At 40.6% G+C, this 22,161-nt stretch overlaps 1 protein-coding gene across 1 annotated transcript in view; it reads right to left on the reverse strand.

Moving 5' to 3' along the window:
• Nucleotides 1–6,330: 6,330 nt before the first annotated feature.
• The window catches only part of SPTLC2 (serine palmitoyltransferase long chain base subunit 2), a 75,481-nt gene continuing 59,650 nt past the window's right edge, over nt 6,331–22,161 (reverse strand). The window contains exons 10-12 of the mRNA XM_074585385.1: nt 13,317–13,452; nt 11,083–11,212; nt 6,331–7,055 (exon numbers count right to left, since the gene is read on the reverse strand). Of these exons, the coding sequence (XP_074441486.1) occupies nt 6,936–7,055; nt 11,083–11,212; nt 13,317–13,452 (386 nt within the window). The 3' untranslated portion in view covers nt 6,331–6,935. The remainder of the gene's footprint in view (nt 7,056–11,082; nt 11,213–13,316; nt 13,453–22,161) is intronic.

Consider the following 22,161-nt stretch of genomic DNA (forward strand, 5'->3'; position numbering starts at 1 on the left):
AAAAGCACCGGTGCTGGCACAGACCCCAGAAAGGGACACCTAGCAGGGAAAAAAACCCAAGTCCAACATTTCTACAGCTGCCTTAGCACAACCCCACAGATCACCTGGGCCCATTGGTACACCCACAGCTGAAAACGGGACCTGTACCTCCTTTTCAAATACCGACAACTGGTTTACACAACATTAAGAATGAAATGTTTAAAACAAGGCACAGACCGCAAGACAGATGCGGTCAAGAAGCCCACGCGAGAGGGACCAAGAAGCCCTTTCAAACATCTCATTAGCAGCCTGACACTCTAACAGCAGCCAAGCGTAGCAGCCCAGCTCCCAAGCTGAGCCAGCTTTACAGAGCTAGCACAGAGCTACGTCGGGCACTAGCAGATGTGCTGCACGTCAGGGACGCTAGCAGCTTCTGCAGACCTGTCTCTCCACAACAGAAGAATCTTCTCTAGACTGTGCATCAGGGCTGTTGCCATACAACGGACCTGAGGACTGGTAAGAAACAGCTAAGCATCCATCTGACCTGCAAGGTTTCCTGGCTCTGGAGTCCAAGGCTAGAGGGGAACACTGGTCCCTCTCAAACTCTCTCAAAGAGGCTATGGTTTTACCCAGCCATTCCAGTATGAAACTTATGTGGTGGGTTTTGGTTTGGTTTTTTTTGGGGGGTGGGGGACGTGAGAGGTGGGGGGTGTAGAGTGATTGTGAAGGAAGGGGGTTTGGTCTCCCAAACAGCAGAAAAGCCTCATTAGCATTAAGAAAAAAATCACAATATAGCATTTTTTTAAAGTCTTTATTATGCAGAACATAGAATATATTTTAATGGATTTTTTTTCCCCAAGCAGTTTTTTCTCCAGTGTTTTTTTTTTTTTTAAACATGCATTGTTACCTTTTTAAAGCCAATGTACCATCCAATTATCTTTTCCCTGCCCACAGAGCATCCAACTTCATGTTAGTCCTGAGTGTAAAAAAAATTAGACATCTGGCATAAAATATTTTTGGAGGAGCTCCTTTAAAAATTTTATCTAAAATGTCTTATCTACAAAAAAATCCAATATATATGTACATTATAGCAACACAGAGGCATAAGAATACAGTGCAATTTAGGACAAAGTGCTGCGACTTGGTATTTCTGCCCAGGGCTTGTGGAAATGTGGGCCACCATTGGCTTTGGGGCTGCTAGCCTAAAGCCTCAGGCTCCAATGTTCCTCTGATCTCTCTCAAACTGGTCTGAAGTTAATAATATTGGAAGGCCGGAGATGCATTTAGCTTAATATACCATTAGGGGGTAGCAGAAATATTGTCTGAACGGGATTGAGATTTGGCAAAAAAAAAAAAAAAAAAAAAAAGGAATGCTTTACAGCGGCTAGATGGTTTGGTGCGTGGTTCACTTTGCCATGGGTATGTCTGGAACAGCACCAACCCTTGGCATGTTCAAGTGAGACCTGTTTGCCTACTGCTGATGAAATTAATTTGCTAGCTGCCACTGCTTCTGGAGTCCCTGGCCCTCCCAATAATTCCCCCTCTTTCAGCAGCCCAGGAAGAAGTTAGCGATGCTTGCTACATAGGAACATCGCTGTGGAGAACTGCACTTTTTTTGGCCTTCACATAGACACCTCTTCTGCTCCTTAAACAGCTCCTAGCCGGGGTCAAACACAAACTGAGTTGAACCTCTCCCTTCCTCCCAAGAAAACAGCAGTACATAATGCTTAACTAAGAGCACAGAGCATTCTCCCATGGGTTAAAATCCACTGCATTCTTCAAGGTCAGCTTTAATTTCAATTCTTCATACCAAGAGTCACAGTTTAAGGCCTCCAACACACACCACAGTCACCACCTCCTTCACCCAGCCCCTTTTGGGGATGTAAACACAACAGCTCCAATGTCTGCACCAAACGCTTCTCTTTTTCATGAAAGATAAAGCACAATACTGCACACAAACACTTCATGGTTGTGCTCTAGCTTCACGTCCAAATTCTTGAACAGGTGAACAACTGCAAGGCTGGGGATGTTTACAGGGACACAAGCCGCCACAATGGCATCCAACTTGCTTTTATGTTTTGTTGTTTTTCATTTTTATTTTTTTCTTTTTCTTTCTTTTAAAACCATGTTCAAGTTACACTGGTCGAATGACTGGTGCTTTTCCCAAGAAGTGGTCCAATGCCACTTGGGTGCCAGGTCCGGCGCCGAAGCCAGCAATGCACATGCTGAGAGGTGGCACCAGGCGTTCCCAGACAGCCCAGTGTTAAAACACCAGTTTTAACTAGTGTTAAAACAGAAGAGACCGCAGGTCTCTGCGCAGAAGGTGCCACCCACACAGATCCCAGCATGCTCGACACTTTCACAGGCTGAGTATAAACTGTAAAAATAATATATCTAAACTGTATGTATAAAACTCTAAATTTTGACTGAGCATTGCACGTTGGGATAAATCTCCACAAGTTTCCTTCTCTGTGATGCAGCAAGGGAGCCCATGCATAGCGCTCCACATCCAATGCTGCAAGGTGTTCTCTCAGATGAAATGGAGAGCTCACGCTCATGGCTTTCCTCCAACCTTTGCTATGATCTGCCTGAATGGATAACATGGCTTCTGGATGAGCAAACAGCTGTAAGCCAAACACTTTTCAGAGGTTAAGAAATTAAAATTTGCACAGAAGGAGAAGAAATACTTACTTGATGTGGAAAAGTTTTAGAGGAGTGTCTCTTTGGGCACTGAAAGTTGCATCCCCGTCTTAGGGATGCTTGTTCAAGTACACATGAAAGATCCCCGTAGAGCTGAGAATAAGCGATGGTTGACTGCCCCTTCTCCACCTCTGCTGTATCGGTCCTTCAGCCACACAGCACGGGGCTGGGTCACTGATTTCACAGGCACATTTCCCTTTCCTGCTCTGTGCAAAGGGGCAGCTCTGCACTCTTAGAGGAAACAGCAAGAGGAGGATGGATGATGCAATTCCTTCACTGAACGACTTCATCACAGTAAGATGTTCGGTCAATTCACTCCCGAGTCTTTGCCTGAAGCAGAAGCGTGCTACACCAGTAACCCAAGAACCAGAAGAGCTCTTTCAGAATGCCACTTAGAAACAAAAAAATATAGAAACTAAACAAAGAGTTAAATATACCATATACACAGATACTATACAAAAGTTTGTGTCTTGTGTTAAAAAAAAAAAAAAAAAGAACACACAACAAAGAAAGCCCTGAATATTTTGACACAAAAAACCTTGGTTTCTTCTTTGCCAAAGAACTAAAAAAAACCTTATGAATCAGGCTCCTTAAGACAAAGGTCTACTTGGGAAGGCCAGTTTCTAACAAGAAGCAGATCTCTCACTCTTCACTGATGCTCGGTAATAGGAGCTTCTCAATTTTCTCAAGAGTAAAAAAATAAATATGGCCATCAGCCTTGAAAACTGTAATGGTTCTAAACTCTTCGCTCAGCAGAGGCAAGATCTTGCTTGCTAAGTTCTTCAGAGAGGTACTGGGAAGGTAACTATTGTATATTTCTGGTAAGTTTAGCCAATGTACAGTACATGGCAAACCCCTTTGTTCAAAAGCAGCCTTCATTTTTTTTTGAATTTTGCATCTCTTAAGAAATACCAGGAGTCATTTTCAATTAGAACGTCTCAGAAAAGTTGGCAGGGACTGAAGTCTATTTCTTAAGCAGCTTTTCTTCCTTTGTGATCTCTCAGGATCGGTTCTTTCATTCACTTCTACCGCCAGGACAAGACGGAGGCAGATTTCTGATCAGCACATAAATATCAAAGCAGCAATCCATCCTAAACATACCGTAACAGCCTACATGCTGTAGGTTGGCCTAGCACAAACCAGTAATGGTCTGCTCCTTTGCTTGCGTGAGCGGAGTTTTTTAGTAGATGTGAAAAGATTTTCCTGGCTTTCATGCTCCATGAATTACTGATTTAAAAGTGTGAAATCTTGGACTTGTAACTTCTTACTTTTTCAGAAGGGGTTTCAACAGGTACCAGACTTTGGCAAAACAGGTTCCCTTGAATGAAAGACACTCCTGAGGGGTGTAGGGGAGAAAGTTGTTTCCCAAAAAGGATACGGCAGGGCTGAAATGTAACCAAGCAGTTTGCAAGTGCTACTAACTGTCCAAACGATTTCTGAAATGTCTTTGAAACCCAGAATTCAAAGTCATATGCAGACAGCATGACATGGCAGAAAGACACAAAATGGCAGAAGTTTAGCATGAACACAATTTCCTCAACAAGTACAACTGGAATCCCAATGGGGACCAGTAGTTTTAAAACACTGGCAATTTCAGAAGTGTTATACAGGAGTTGCCTGAATTACTGAGATTTATACAGATGTTTTTCTCCCTTCTAAAGACAAGCTGCCCTAAAACTAAATCCCAGAGACAAGATTAAGACTTGAGACTTGTGGAATCTATGATAACCCACTTCTAACTTAATATATCACAGTTTTCAAACTGACTTAACTACATGGCAGACACAAGCACGCTGTACATCTGGGAATGCTCCAAACAGCTCCCTACTGACCTGTGCTTTCAAGTTGGTCAGTTTTGTCCAATCTTAACCTGTTCCGTGATGAAGGGAACAGGACCAGGATCAGTCAGGGCTTTCTTCCTGCACTAACCTCCTCTTGTTCCCTACTACAATCCAGAAAGAAAAAAAAAAAAAAAAAGCAGCAATAATTCTTCGAGGTAAAGCTTCTTGAAGTCAGAAAGCAAGTCATCCAATGGAATGATAGAGCTAATCCTGGGCAGAACGCTGGAGAGCAAGTAAGCTCACATAATTGCAAGTTTACTCACTCTGTGTCTGAACAAACGAGACTATATTCCATAGCTATCAAAGTTGCACACACGGGTTACAGACCTCTTGGACTGTGCACACACATTGCTCCAGAAGGCGAGCAAATTGACATAAGAGAACTAAGACAGAAACAGTTATCTGGACCTATTTTGAAACAGTCAATTTTAGTTCTTCTCATCTAATCACATTTCTGAAATGCAATGGTAAAAAACTGAATCGATGTTGTGAAGTTCCTTTACATTAAAATGGAACAAGATCTATAAAAGCATAAAGATAGATATTCTATAAGATAGAAGCCAAGTCTGCTTTAAATAACCAGATGTATTTGCAGAACTGCTTGGTTCTAATGACCAAAGCACTCCTTCCCTGTTAGTTGCAGAATGAACACAGAAGAACCTAAAAAAAGTAATTTTTTCGCAGCACCAGCTGAAGAGCTTTGAGCTGCACTCTGCTTTAGCATTACAACGAAGAATCTGTTTAAAAAACTCCAGTTACCTGCAAAAAGCATCGTCCTAACCCAAACTGAAGAGCTGGCCCAACCCAACTGACACGTTAAAGCTTTACTATCTTGATAGAAACGCTACATGTCCAAGGTATAAAATACAGAAACAAACTATTCTGCAACTGACTCCTGTTACAAAATTTTTTGGTACCTCTTCAACCATCCATTTTGTTCACTGAAAGAATTCAGGATGCAATGACTAAGTAACAGGCCATCTCTAAGTGTGCTAGAGCAAAGGTGTCCATTTTAAACTTTGATCAGAGTAAGACAGTGTGGAACTTGCAAATAAAGATTCCAAACAGCAACTGGCTCAGTGAGCCTTAATTTGATCTCACAGTAACAGAAATGCAAAAGAATAAAGATCTCAAACTAAATGCAATTGTGAGGACATTCTCTCTTCAGGGAAAGCCTACACAGACATGCAGCCACCAACTGAGACTTTGTTGGCTAGCTGAAATGTAATGTACGATACAAGATCCAAGCTGTCTAAACTCTTTGCATAAAAGTCTTGCACAACAATGCCCCATATACGACAAGAAACAGTGAATTAGGCAAACAGTAGCAATCAGTCTTTCACAGATCTGCACAAAATAAGTGGTTCTCCTAACAGTCAGCCACTGTACAGGCCTGCTTGTTGAGGGGTTCTGATCTTAACGAGAAGCACAAGGCTTGCCATGGTTTACTTAATCCCAAGAGCACCCTTCTAGAACTTAGCAGTGACTTGTGCATGCTTTTATGAGCATTCTAAAGCAAGATAAATTAACCTGAAGATGAGTAAGCAACACACACTAAACTCACCTTTTTCTTTTCTTTTTTTTTTTTTTTAAAAACAGAAGTATGTCAGAAGGAAGATGCATCCAATTAAAAAAAATAACAAAAACTTTCCCTCTCCATCACTTACCCTATATCAAGGAGACAATTAGTATCAAAACCAGGAGACAATCTGGTATCTATACTGGGAAGGAGAAGAGGCTAGAGTCCCAGAAGTCCTTCTGCCTGTGGCTTACAGAACTAAATAATGTTTGGGAACAATGGTCCTGTCAGTGACATGTCAACAACACATTTATTTTAAAAAGGCTAAATTCAAGTTTTAAACACAAGTAACTGTAAAAGAAAAAAAAAAACTTTGGTTGATTATCCATCTTGTTAAGTATGTCAAAGTTAGCAATCAACAGTTTCTCTAGGAAGTCTCCAAGAACAGACAGGTCAGCTCACTCCTTACTGGGAAGGTCAGACACCTAGCAGTGACACTGGAAATGCTGCCATGCCAGCGTCACACATGCTCACAACATCTCAGCCAGCATTTGGGAAGCCAATGGTGCATACAAAGTCTGAGCTGATCAGCCACAGCCAACTTGGGTTGCTGTGAACTCATTGAGACAAATAAATAAAAAAAGCAACAAGAAAAAAACAAAGCCAAGCACCTTCAGGGCCGGACCCCAAAGACACGGGAATCAAAGCTTTTTTTTTTTTTTCTCCTCTCCCTATTTACAAAATGCCATTTAGAGCTGATGTGGCCACTTCAGTATTGTGAGGAAATGTCTTTTATTCTAAGCGGTCATAAGTGTGTTGTTCATGGACGTTGTGGCCTGCGTGCCACAGAGTGTCCCACGGGGTGTGTCCCTCCCATCAAGGCACATGGAGGGAGTTCAGTCTTCAGTTTCTTCATATGTTGTCTCGTCAAACGGACGGTCCAAGAGAGGTACCAAACGGTGACGGGAATATTTCAGTTGCAAAAGGTCCCCAACTTCATTGATTTCTTTTAAAGCCTGAGAAAGAGACCACAGTAGATCAGCAGAGGAGACAGATGCAAGGAACTTATCAGCACATCTTCCTTTTTGCATGCCTGCAGACTACTCCGACAGACACTTTACTTCAGTGAGATTTTCCTGTGCTAGAAGTCTGTAGTTTCAGAGGTGTGTAGGATTTGGTTTTGATTTTAGCATTCAGAAATCTCAAGACCAAGTGAGAAGCACTGGTCGCTTAACCAAGAGTGACTCTGCACCCACCTGACTACCCCACTTTCAAGGCAGGATCAAAATATCCATCAATACTAACTCAAATTTCACAGTCATCTCCAAAAAATCCATGACTATTCATAGACAGAAAAACTGAGAACAACATTCCTGCCTTCCTGGAGGTAACAAAACTGAAGCAAAAAAAATAATAAATGTATGCGGAGTTTTGACTCCTCTTTATCTATCATTCAGTATGAAAACAACATGTGTGTTAGTATACCATCTCTGATCTACTGTATTTTCTAAACTGTAAGATCGCAAAAGGCAAACGGCAATATTGTGCTAACAAGTTCTATTGATGCATTTGTTGTATCTACATTTGATTAATTTGCATGGTCCACATGCAACTAGAGATGCAAGCTCCGTATTGTAACCAACATTGTCTGGGAGGTTTTTGCCAGCCAATCCAAGGAATGAAAAAAAAAGTTATTCTGGTTAGGATCCCAAGCATTTTCTCCCTAGAAAGCAAGTCCCACCAACTGAGGTTGCCACAAAGGCAACATTCAGGCAACTGATGTCCCAGAACACTGCTAGTGAGCTAACAAAACCTTTCACCGTTTTGACCTGAATGCAAATGTTACGAAGTTTAACAGAGATCAAACATCTGCTAGCGTTAGAAATGAGGAAAGTCCCGGCTCAGTTTATCATACTTTCTTTATGTTGCAATCTCTTTGATAAGACACTGGTTCACAATAGGGTTTGTTAAAAGCCAAACCCTAAACTTCATTTCCCTACAGAACAGGAGCAAGGTACAAAATAAAACAGTTGCTGCAGACAAATCTGCAAGAGTACGTGATGTTAATTATCTTATATAGGTAAGTGACAAAGAAATGAGTTCAGAAGATGAATTCCAAGTCCAATGTGAGTTTTGAACTCAGAGGCTGACATTCTACACTCCCTCGAACTGTAAATTTATCCAGATACATACATTCAGCAATCCTTCAGAATGCCACTAATTCAATATTAATGCTCCAATTTTAACATGTTCTGGGTCAAATGCCTGTCTCTTGAGAATAATTGGCAGACGGGGGTCAATATCCCTACATGCTTTTCCTTCCTGGATGGATAGCTCAAGTTTTTGTTTCTTTAAACAATGGCCCCTCATGCTTGTTATATCTGGCAACAAGAACCTCTCCACTCTAAAATCTGGGGGAATGACAAACCCAGAAGTTGGACCTCAGTAAAAACAAAACAAAACAAAAGCATGGGCACCTTTTGCCAGAGCTTTAAGTAAAGATCTCATATGGAAGCAATTTAAGGTTGAATTTCTGTTGAAAGAGTCTGTTAACTGTTATTCTTGAATGCAGATTTAGGATTTTATTAATTTAAAACAAGAGGGACCACGTGACCAGCAAAGACTACAAAGGAAATGGCATTGGTGAACTCTGACTTCAGGAGAGTGTAATATATTTTTCATCACTGAAAAGAAAGCACCAGCCCACAGGGATGCAGGTTATGAGGGACTTCACTCTGATCCTGAGCCAAATATTTTCAGGCAAGGAAGTTTTATTTACACAAAACGGTTAAAATTGTAACTGAGAACTGTTCCCCATCATGTGGGTTTATTTAATAAGAACAAGGAAGCATTACAAATATCAGCATTTACAAGACAAGCTTCTCTCCCCTGTGCTCCAAACCTGGATAAATTTTGTTTAAAAAAAAAGCCATATCAGCCCTAGTTAGCATCCATGTACACACAGATGGGCTACCAAGTTCTCCTCTCTGTCACTGACCAGAAGCAGCTCTCTGCCAGCTCTCTCCAAGTCTATTCATTTCAGTTATTCTTCCTCCTGGACATTGTTGCCACAGTTCAGCAGAGGGATCAGATCTGAAGGCTGCCTTAATGATTAGCTGCCTGAAATCAATCCCCTTTCACTGCATCACAAGAAAACACAACACAAAGTCACCGACACAAAGACTTGCTCCTTATTAACTCCTCTTGCCAATGTTCCAGGTTCAGAGCATTCAGCTGTTTTGAACCTTAAAGTGGATTACACTAACTTGGAACAAAGCCTCCACATACTGAGCTAAATCAGGATTTCTTCATTCACTTCAAAATTCACACCTCGTTTTGCCTTGGATTAATTTTCTTAGGCAGACAAGCCCAAATATATTAAACAAGCATTTTCTCCACTTACAGCATTTAGCACCCATAGAGGTACTCTAGAAATGAGTATTCAGAGTTAAACGCACAAAACTTGAAACATTTTTTGGAAAGCAGAAAGACTTGTAAGTGAATTGACAGGAAAAGAGCTTTTTTTAACCAGAGTAATAAGTTACAGATTGGTTTTGGAAGAGAGTAAGTACAGTATTTATATATACCCTGCAAAAGCAGCTTGTTATGGTAAAGACTCCAGCTAATTACTGAGAGAGAAGACCAAGGATCTAACCAACAGCAAGATTGCACAATTGCTCAGGTAGTGCCAGCACATCAAGTTTGCCTGGTTTCAGCTGTAGCTCAGTTTGCAGCAATATGATTTCAGAGACTTCTGTTTTCTTTCTTTTCCTTCCTCCCACCTCCTTCCCATTCGTCCCCCCCTCACATCCACCTGGCCAGAAGTTATGCTCCCTCATCTGCGTCAATGCACTCGGTTCTATCACCACGCTCTGAGCCAAGACCGTGATACTATTCACTTTATACAGGGGGAAAGGAAGGGGAGGGCCTTCTCCAAACATACTGTTTCAGAATTTTTATTTGGAACAGAAACAACTGAATTGGGATAATTATGGGAAGAGTAGTAGGACAAGTAGCTGGGAAGGAACTTCTTAAGCAGGAAATCAAAAATCAACCAGCTGCCCCGGACACCTCCTGTCTCTGGGACTGTATCCTATGGGATTCTTTCAAGCAGGTCTCTGAACAGGACAAAGTCTATTCTCCTGAAGCCCAAGGTCGTGACTCAATCTAGCTTAGGTTCTGAGTCACAGAACAGCAAAGGGGTTAAAAAAAAAAAATATACAATGCAAGACTTTGACAGAGCCGAAGACAGCTCATGTACATGTTCATCAAAGAGGATTATTCAGACAACTCAAAAATGAATGTAGTTACCAATCCAGCACATAATAAGGATTGTCAGTCTTATTCCTATAATCCCCTTTCAATGATATGAGTCAGAGAGTAACTTCCATCCTTAATTTTGAAGGCAGCATCTCCTGACTAGGATGCAGGCCTCCTTAGAGAAGACCTCCACCACCACCCACTCCTGCAAAACAGTGCGGGCAGGAGTCATTAGGGCATTGTACATGGCACAGACTCACTTAGGACAGGATCATTTAAGACACAGTGCTGTGAAGCTGTAAACAGGAAGTAGAATAGTAATCTTTGCAATAAAAATTTTCACTGGTAATCACGTGCTGAGGTTTGCACTTGCTTTTGAGAAGAATATAGATGTTTTGGAGGTTCTCAGGCTTTTTTTTTTTTTTTCTCCTTACCTTCTTGCATCTAGGGTCAGAAGAAGCAGAATTTTTTCCTGCGCAAAGATTCAGTGGAAGGTAGAGCCTCTTAAGAGGGGAATAAGCATTGTCTCAAAGGAACAAGACTGTCTCTCTCACATCATTTAAAATACGAAAAGAAAGTCCCTGAGATTTACTGTAGGGAGCCATTCTGCATTGTCGAAGCAAGGAAAGAGAGATGGAGTCACTGCCAGCTGTACTACACAAGGCTTTGAACATTAGGTTCAACTAGTTTGCGTACCAAACGTTGAACCAGTCTACAAAAAAAATAGACAACTGTTGTATATGTTTATAGAAGGCATGAGCAAAAGGAAGACGAGACACTTACCGTATCAAGCATCTCTTTGGTATGAGCTGCAGATAAACAGAATCTGGCTCTGGATTCGATGATGGGGGTGGCAGGGAACCCCACAACCACAACACCGATGTTCCGCTTCAGCATCTCACGCCCAAATGCACTGCCAGAGAGAACAAGAAAGATCGTCAGCATGACACCAGTGGAGGCAAAGCAACAGCAGCATGAAGGTCTCAGTACGTTAACCCATACAGGCCTTTGTTGAAGCAAGCCTGTAAGACCACAATTTGGAGCTTCCAGTGCTTTCTTTTAGAGGCAAAACACCTGTTCACAAAAGCCTTTTTTAATTCAATCCCAAGGTGGTCCTCCTCAAAAGGTTTCACTGTATTAAGTTCTAACAAAGCTGAAAGATTATATGTGGCAGAGGCTGGTCTTTAGCAGGCTGTTTCTAAAGGGATTTGTAACTTAAGCTTGGAAATCTTTCCAATAGGAAACAGGTATTTTGGCTCAGAAGTTTGATTGTACAAGGAATCCCCCAGGCTGCAATCCTCCAAAGCAGACGCTTCTGCACTTTCAAGATGGTTTGTTTTCATCAGTTTAATTCAATTAAAGCACATTATGGTGTCACAATATGTACCACTTTCTGCATACCTATCATGGGAACCATTGAACTGCCACAGTAAATTGAGATAATGTAATCTGGTACCAAATATTTTTAAGGAAGGTGCAAAAACCTCATATAACTGTCACACAGCATCTTCAACAAAATTAATTCTTATATGGACTAAAAAAATTAGAGGCTGTGACTTACGTGAGATGAGAGGCACAAAGATCTAGATCCTTTCCAGTGCAATTGTGGGTGCTTCCACAGGCCACAGAAAATGGTTAATCCTTTTTGAACTTTGTCTTAAGAAGTAGCAATGAATTCAAGGATGTATAAAGGTTGTATGATTATAAGGATGTATGATTATAAGGATGTATAAAAATGGCATCCTTTTACTAGGTTTTTAAATTTTCTGCCTTTTACTTCTGCTACAACTATGGAGGTGCATCCTGATACACTTCATTTTTATCCATTTATTATTCTCAAACTATTTTAAGAACAGACTACAAGAGACAAAGAAAGGATGAACTAGACCCAATGTAGATCCTGAGGGCCAAGTCTTATCAGAGCTCTGTGTTCTTGCTCGTTTTTAAGTAAGTTACTGGCCCAGCTGCTCAGCTAATAAATACTTCCATGAACATTTCCAGGGAAAAGATTGTACTGACTGGCAGGGCAGCTGGGCGGCAGAAACAGTATGCCCCTGTGTGCTGGGTGGTGCACACTGCAGACTCTACAGCACCCATAAAGGTTACAGGCCTTTTAAATCGGGTTATTCTGAGAAGGGTGCAGGAAGACTGTATCTAGCTTCATAGATAGTGCTAGATGATGTTTGTTCCCTCACAGAGCCACAGTGCTTAGCCGGACTGAAGTCTAACTGAGCTAGAAGAGCACTAGAGATGTTCAGTACGGCTTAAAATGAAGCTATGCTTTCCAAATTTGAAAGCGTTGGTTGAACGCATCATCATACGCAGACACTGAAGAGCAGCTATCAAAGCCAAGTTGTCCTTGAAATCAGGCTTTTGTTCATGTTGCAAAAAATTTTAATGTATACTTTATATCCTGCTTGCAGAAGTTTAGCCTTAATTATCCACACAACAGCCCACAATTCCATAAGCATTTTATAAAGCTATGTGTTACAGTTCTATTAGTATTTACAGTAACAATACCTGACCTATTAAATCCAGGCCTCAAACTTGGGATTCATCAAATACAGGTTGTTGTGTCCCATCATGTCCCACCCCCCTGCTTTTTCTTTTTCTAGTTTTCAGAGTTCATCTGTGGAAATGCTGTCTGCTTCTGATCCAGGAGCTGGTTGAAAGATTCCTCTGGTGATTTTTAATGTTAATTTCCATTCAATTTCAGCCTCTCTTTAGCACTTATATACACTTTACACATAAGTAAAATGAAAAAAAAACGCCCAAATTTTAATACATGGCATGTAGCAGTAAAATTGCTTCCCTGAAGTGTTTTCTTGCTGCCCCAAGCTACAAGCCTCGATTTTCTCAGGGTCACTTACAGGAAGTTTCCATGTTTTATAAGACTCAGCAATGATCATAAAAGCAAAAATCAAGTTAGCGTTTTCTTATATTTGGAAAAGTCTTAATATTCTTGTACCACTCTAGCTTTAAAGAGGATGGATGAGAAGTTACCCAGTTAAACCTACCCAATTTTTGCTGGCATGTACAGCATCAGAGGCACAACAGGGGAATCTTCATTTCCGTAGATGATAAAGCCCATCTCTTTCAGTCGTCTCCTGAAGTATCTTGTGTTCTCTGCTAGCTGCTGCACACGCGCTTTCCCTAGAAAAGAAATTAAGATAAGACCATGAACACCATAGTCATAAGTCACACGCGTAACTGCAACACAAGACCTCTAGCTAATGTACAAACTATGAATGCACCACTTGTGCTTACAGAAGTGTTAAAATTAAATGCAGACTAGAATTTGCATCACTCATTTTCTGACAAGGCTGTAGCTGAATGGACTAAGACAGGCACAACCATCAAGTCCAAGCACTCCCTAGTTTTTCCATATCAGGTTTTTCATCAACAGGTACCTGGCAAAACAAGGCAGTTACCCACTTTTAAACAAGATTCAAAATTTGCTCAGAATTCACCAGTAACTGCATCTTGAATAAGAGTTTGCTTACACTTTGAATAATTCATGGAAACCTATTGAATCAGCTGGGGCTGTTCACCGCATTTTATCCTGCTTGTCTGTATTAATGGAAGTTACTATTTTCCTCCTTAGATCTACTTGCTGAACTGTTCACATGGCTGCTCCCTAACCTTTTTTTCAGTTAAAATGAGCTGGGTTTAAATTAAACCGATTACTTCTGATAATCCAGCTCACTTTGCATAAGCAGCAGCAGCCAATTTATCATGTATTCAGCCAATTCTGTATGGATTTTTTTTGACATTTGTCAAAATTAGTACACAGGACATCAGGCACCTAGTATAATTTAAATATTCCAGCTATTCAGATATGCATAGGACAACCTATTTATCAGTTAATTAAATTCTAGCCTAGCACAGTGTACTATGTTTCTGTATTGCACAGAAAAAGATCCACATCATCTCACCTAAGCAGATGATAATGCATTTCTGATCAACTAATACTCTATGCTTAAGAGATTAAGCATTATGCCATTGATGAGAATATAATAAGTAACATTCGTAATTACTTGTCTCTGGTCCACAGAGTATATTTCTGGATAATTGATTATCCAAACACTGCCTTCACCAGATGGGTGACTCATACTGAAGCATTAAATCTACAGCAGCGCGGATCCATGCCACATAGCGAAGTCGGCTGCTAGATATTAATCGTCTTCCTTTAAAGTTGTAGATAACACAAGGTGATTAACCAAAAGGAACATCCAACACCCACGTAGCTCTGCTCCAGGCCAAAACAAATGTAATTTTAAGAACCTATATAGTTTTCGTAGCCAAGAGTATCAGACATTCCACCCACAACCAAGCAATCAAAGGCAAAATCCCATCAAAGGCAAAACATGAGAAAAAAAAGGATGAAACCTGTTAAGTTTGCAAAACCTGGCCTATCATTAGTGGGTAGGAGCTGGTATTTTTAACAGCATTCACTGCCACTTAAGACATCTCTTCTCCTCCATTAACAGCATTATTTCTTAATCTTTTCTCCCCCAGAGTTTCTGCAGATGCTTAATTCCTCTTCCTCAAAAAACAGCAAGATTTCAGTAAAACACAAAGGCATCTTGTGCTTATGAAACTTATTTTTTTAATTGGCTCTCATCAGATCAGATCCTCTGGTGGAGATCCAGATTTCTCTTATATTTTCAGACCAATTATTTGTTTATTTTAAATACCCCACAAAGTGAAGCTGAAAAAAACCCAAACAAACAAAACAACAAAATAAAAAGAAACAGGCCTACTGCAAGATACTACAGATAGTAGGCCAAAAGTCCACTTGCATTTCTAACATTGAGACAATCAATAAAAACAAAAGGGTCCAGAGCAATCTACGTGGATAAAAAAGCTACTATGGTACCTTCTGAGAAAGCTGCATCCGCATGTCTCATATACAAAAATGCGCAGCTTCTGACAACGTTTAAAGTCAGTGACATACAATCCCACAAAAATACACATGAGATTTCACCACTATGAGAATACTAAGGCAACGTACACAGCTGGATACAACTGCTGTAGATCAGCCCTTCTCCCACGACCAGGAATGCACCTTCTCCCATACATACATTCGCTCTGTGTTCCCATAAAGCATGGAGTTTACAGTGCTTCAAGCAGAAGGAACTTCAGCATCTTTATAGTTTTCCCCTCTACACTTCACACCCTTTTCCAAGTTGCTGTGAGCCTTCCAGGCTAAAGATTAAAGAGCAGCCTTAATTTGTAGTTGGCAGCCACTTCACAGTCTTCCTTAAACTCTTTCCCATAAAAAGAGTTTATGATTCTAGATTTGTCCTTATAGATTGAAGAGTGCTTTGAGATTGTAAACAAGTTTCATGCGCAAGTCTTTCAGTTCTCTTCAGAGATGTAATCACCTACAACAGCAACTGGCAGATTTGAAAGACACTTGCCTTCTTCAGGTTTGTGGGTCTCGAAAGCCTATCAAGCTTTTACTTCGCTCCAGAACCATCAGTTAATTTAATGAAATTATTACCTCTCTAAAAACTTGTCACCAAGCCTACAACAATATTACCAAGAACATGAAAACATATTATTCAGTGGTGTCTTCTCACTACCCACCACGTGTCATTACCATCTTCTGAGGAGGACTGTAGTCATGGTGAAGCAAAGCACCAGGAATCGAACAAGAACTGGGTGCAGGTTCCTTGTTCTCTGCTTTTCCTTTCTGCCTGCATCCCACACAACTACTCTCCTCTGCACTTCCAACATCTTTAGCCTCCTATTCATTTGGAAGTGGGATGCCATGTGCTAATTGAATAGGGTTGGCAGCATTATGCAGCAAGCAGACACCCAGTGTTCAGCCCTGGTAACATTTTCTGGTTCAGCCCCACTGGTACGCACTAGCATAGCAGGCTGTTAACCACTACTACAGTTTTTACCATGTTTTCTAGGACCACAAAGACAAACCAAGCAGTGCCTGAAGAGAGCAGTGCCTAGGTACCACTGCTAATCCCACCTGGACCCAAACAGTGCTTGAGCATTCAGACAGGACCTCAAATGCCCTTCTTGGCCCAAACATCTTCTGAAGTTCAGAGCCCTGTCCCTATCTGCTCAACTGTAGGCCTAGAAAAACTGCCAGGACTGCAGCAATCCTCTGGCAGCTGGCTTTCTTGGCAGTATGCAGCTCCATTTTTAAGACCATGCAAAAAAGGCTGGCCCAAACAGCACCCTGCCAATTGTTCTCGCATAGGAGTTGTGCAACGATTCTGGTAACATCCTTTCATCTAGGAAACTGGAATGTGATGACCTTCAGGGAGGGAAGGAAAGGGGGAAGAAAGGGAGGATTACTGGAACCGAGTTCTTCAAAAGGCAAGGAAACTAGAACCCCTTATCGGAGCAACTGATCTGGAGTCCCTTATGGGTCCTGTAAATGGCTTAAACTAGCTACTGACAGACCTACCCTGGAATTAGAGGATTAACTAATAACTTCTCCTTTGCTTTTTATACCCTTTTACAAGTTTACTGCAGTCATAACAAGATTGCTCTTGCAATTTAGTAAAACACTTCCTCGCTTGCAGCAGCCTGGGCATCATTTAGTCTAAAGCCCACGCGTGTCCCCTGAAGAACATGCTGCCATTGTGTCAGAAGTAAAGGTCACATGCCACCTAAAGGGGAGAAACACTCTCAACTCATTGCTGCAGCCGTGTGGGCTCTGCAGAGAAGGAAAAAAACAGAGAAAAGAAATGCAACAATTGCCTCTGCTTGGATAGCTAAGATGGGCTGAATATTTAATAGCTGAGAGTTTGTGAAGGGGAACGTGCTTTTACTTGACATAACCTAATACCAGCCCAAGATAACAGGCAGTCACTTTAAATTGGCATTGCTCATTTTCATACCGACATTTGCTTTACTGTACACCTTAAATGCAGAATAGGTGGGACAGAGTTGCAGCTCTCCTGCCCCAGGTGCTAATAACCAAGTGTGAACTCCCAGATCAGCAGGAGCTTTGCTGGCTAAGTCACTCAGAGCTCCTCTCAAACCTTTGCTCTAAGGCATTGCCTGTAACATCGGAATTGTTTATTTACTCTACATGACCAAGAATGCTAGATCTATGCCTTTGTGTTCATAAACCCTAAGCAACTTAACTCTAGACTTAACAGAACACACAAGTCAGGCTTTAGAGCTTCTGCAGCAGAAGGGTTCAGTACCACCAGCTGAGCCAATACAGTAAGTAATGGCTGATCGACTGGAGTACTTTTACCATTCCTCCAATACTTAGCACATACTTTCCAAAATGAACAGCAAACTTCTGCCCACTTCTAAACAAGCTTCAAAAGATGGCGTTTCTAGATTTGTCCTGAGTAAGAGTACTTTTCTTTTCTGACATTTTACCATATGGCATATCAAATCTTAGAAAGGCATATATATAAGGCAAGCAATATTCTTTAAAAAAAAAAATGCAGTTAGCATCTCCCTAAAAAAAATATATATATATTCCAACACCCTAAAGAAAGCACTCCATTATGAATCTAAAGATACAGGAGATGCAAATTCCTCACAACCCTAGTGGAAAGTAATTAGTATCTCTGCCAGGACAAATTCCCACAGACTAGAAGAACAATACTTCATCACTTGTGAAGGCCTCTGCTTTAGAGGTCACATTGCTCAGAAAGACAGAAGTTATAGCAAAAACATTACCTAGGAGATATTTAAGCAAATTTCTTCTTGAAGCAGAAATTAAGTTGATACTTACTATAGTTATCTGCGGGTTAAAAAGGGGGTTGCACATTCCACCACACCTAATCTGAACTCCTCTTGCAATGGGTTTATTAGCGAGGCACATAAACAGAGAAACTCACCTGTATTTAGCCTCGCTGCTCTTTACATCATAGAAATTCATGCTTAAACTAACAGTCCAAATACTGCAAGGATTCTCAGACAACCCTCATTTGCAAAAGGCAGTTTAATAAACACACAACAATTGTTCAGGAATTAAAAATTTTTGCAAGGCCAGGATGAACTTAGTCTTTGAAAAAATAAAATAGAAAGTCAGACGCTTCTTAGAGCTGAGGTCTGTGTAACTTCTCTATTCCATGTTAAAAAAAAAAATCTCTACAAAGAACAAAGCATTTCCGGCAGTTACAAATATTAGATCTTTGTGGCAGAGTAACATTCCTGTCATCTATTAAGACTGATGAATAAACTATCATAGATGGTATTGGACTCAAAAGAAAGTTTAGTTCAACCAGGATGTATTTGTTTTTCGCCCCCTCTTGTGATCTCTAGGCAGTAATTGGAGAGCAATCACAAATCTGTCTTTCTAAACAATGCAACACTTCATCAGCAAGGCTTCTTGAGAAATAAAAGGCATGTTGCATTGTACACAAACAGACTACCGACTAACACTGAACTCAAGGGGCAAACCAACTTTAGATGGGCAAAAAAATACAAGCAGGATTTTATCTGCTTGTCACACTAGGGATCTAAACCAAAGATGCTTGATGCAATACAAAGGAAGCTATATGTTTATATTTTTAATTAGTTCTTATAAAGACTTCAAAGCAATGTAAGACACATCTTTAAAAATCGTTCCTCAGCAGTGAAGCTGTAAACTGTATGCACAAGTTGCAATACAGCTCTTGTTGGTCAACAAATACCAGTTCACACTAGATGGCTACGATGAAGTTACTATATATTCTTTCATTAACTAATCTTGTAGCTGTTCAACACATCAGTTTTAATCTAGCAGTCTTAGTTTAACTTATTTTTTTATTGTTGCCAACATGTACAACTAGGCTAAACTGAGAAATTTCATGCCTTTATACTGCACACCAGTTGAAGGCTAACATCTTTGCTTTTAATGATTAAATGAAAAATTTAGAATAACAGAAAACTCTTGATAAGAATAGCTTGCTATTCAGCACATGCAGAATCATTCCACTTGTGATACATATTTATTGCCCCAATTACTCAGTCTCTCAATAACAGTTCATGCTGTAACATATCTACATGCAAGCCTATGCGTGAAAGGACATCAAAGCAGCAGATCTCAAACTACTTTTTCAGGAACCAATGTTCAAAGGCATTTTATGACGTAAGCAGTAATGTTTACTGACAGTTGCTAGTCACTTAATTAATAACTGAACCTCCATATTCTTGCATGGAATAAAAAGAGCTTATGGAAAGGGTGTGCTCTGTAGCACCCACCATCATTCCCAAGTGACACCACCAACCTACAACCCAATTTTATGGAATACCTTGACCACGCAAGCTTACTAACATTTTTACCAGACATGTATGCAATTAAAAGCCAACCATCACTGAAAACAAGAAAAAACACTCAGCAAGAAAGAAATCACAACCTATTATGAAGGCACAGAGAACAAAGTAATGCCATCATGTCCTGCTCCCCAAACAGATGATAAGGTGTCTAAATTCACCCTACACGGAAAGGATATGGACCACGCTGCAACATTTCATGGTTGCTTTTCTGAGAGCACCAGCATCAATGACAATGAAAGATAAAGCGCTATTTCACTAGCACGAATAGAGCTCTTTCTCCATATACCTTGTTATCATGAATAGAGCTCTTTCTCCATATACCTTGTTATCAATGGGCCAAACAGAAGCAAATAAGTGATAATTTCTACTGCAAAGCACCCATATTTTTGGACAGTTGGAAGTGTTTAAATCAAAGTAAACTGGTGATGAAAACTTGGTTACATATATCATTCTCTAGAAGTTTGTTTCTTCAAGTCAGAACGATGCTATAATACATTCAAGCTTGTAAATTTTTCCACATTAAAACCCCCTTGTTTTTGCAAAGGCTTATACTTCCATTCTGTTTATTATTCCTACATTTCTGTCTTTTGGTTGGCTGTTTCAGTGGAAGACATAATTCAGCATACTCTGTTTTGGAAACAAGGATTTTTCAAATCTCAACCAGGAACTCAATATTCTTCTGCTGATTTAACAGATTCTCCACTAAGCTTTCAGAAGCTAAGTTGCCTCCTGAGAGCTTATGAAGATCTTTTGCAATGCTAACATAAGTCGTTTTCTGGACACTATACTTGTAAATACCTCATTATTAAGAAAATGCACACCAGCCAATTGCTTTTTTGAGAAGGCATAAAAGCACTACTACTCTTTGACTGCCATGAACATGTTTTTCATATAAGATACAGAAAATTCCCTCTTTAAGGCTTCTCCTGAAAAGCACAAGTTAAGCATGACTTCTAACAGTATTTGCACAACGAAAAAAGAAAAAAAATTTTGGATTTGCCAAGTAGCAGAAAGGACAACCACGCTTAAGAATATCTCACTGGAAGCAAGAGTCAGATTCGAAACAAAGTGGTACCTACTTAAGGGCTACAGTAAGTAAACTGAAAACTAGGGAAAGTAGAGTGAGGTTTTAAACTAAAAGAACACCAGAACACTGCACAAAATTCCAATTCAACATTGATTGAATGTCAACACTTTTACCTTTTAAGGAAAAGTTGCACTGAGAGAGACAGGGAGAGCACGATGTTGTTAAAAATCCTGTAATAGATGTTTAAGGACATGGGATGGTAATATCTGCCAGAGCTGATTTTAAGAGGCTTGTAACATCATCTGTCAGAAAGACGACTCATAACAGGGCAGAAAGGGGGATCAAGACTGATTCATATGCACAACCCTGCCAAAGGCAGCACTCACCTATGCAATAAGGCAAAGGTCACCTTCTATAGCAACCTATTCTTTCAGCCTCAAAGAAAAAAAAAAAAGATTACAACAGCTCAAAACCAAGAAGGAGTTTGAAAGCAAAGTTTTCACTGGTTTCTTCTGAGAGATCATACTCTAAAAGCTAATAGAGAAAATTTTACTGTACATCATGTACATAGAGATTACTTATCTTTCAGAATACTTTTCCTATCTCAATTGTTTAAGTTCCAGGGACAAGGTGGCTCCACATGTACCAATCTGCTTCCTCTGAGTTTGCAGGTGTGAGCACTGCACTGCTGCCAATATTTGCAGAAAGAATTTTACATCCTTCCCTTCAGATGCCGCCTGCAGATTTTCATTACTGGTCTTCAGAAAAGTATTATATACAATTATACAACGTAACCCGAGATTGCACAGAGACACATTAAAATGTATGGGTCAGAATACTATATTCCCCAGTTTTACATCATAAAGCACCAGCTCATACAGGCAAATGCCAACAGAACCTGCCAAAACAACGAGAAAGTTAAAAAAGTAATTAGAATAATTCCTTAACTCAGTGCTATTGTATTACTGTTTGATAGCTCAAACTCTAGTATTTGTCAAACCAGTCAGAAGAGAGGCGCGACTCACTGGGGTTTCCCACAGCACTGCTGGGGGGGATCCAGGTTTAAAACAAGCTTGGAAACAGGAAGAGTCATTACGGGATGAGTCTTTAGGTCTAGAGTCTGGGGTCACCAGAAGGACGGAGCATCTTCCACTAGGGGCCACTGCTGCACAGAGGGAGACCGCAGCCGCCTTCGGGTACCGCAGAGGGTGGCTGCGGTCTGCCTCTGTGGAGCAGCGACCTGCTGTCAGGATGCATTCCCCCAGAAAAATGCCTGTACCTCACCACGGTAGAGCCATGCTCAATTCATCCAGGAGACGCTAAGGAAGCGCTAACTGGACAGCTGAGTCAAGTTATTTATTCTTCTGACACACTCGCGTGCTTCCCAAGTTCACCGCTCGGGAGATAAACTACAAATAACGTGGGAGAAGCCCGTGTAAGAGCCAGCACACTTGAAAGCATGAACAAGGAAATCAAAAGACCGCTGAGAGCTCATGTTCGTCGGCCATATGGCAGCAGCATTAGCAACGATTTATTTTAGGAGAAGTGGTGAAGGGCTTGGCTCATGACCATTCTGAGTT

Source organism: Larus michahellis, chromosome 4, assembly GCF_964199755.1.
Source record: "Larus michahellis chromosome 4, bLarMic1.1, whole genome shotgun sequence".
Lineage (NCBI taxonomy): Eukaryota > Metazoa > Chordata > Aves > Charadriiformes > Laridae > Larus > Larus michahellis.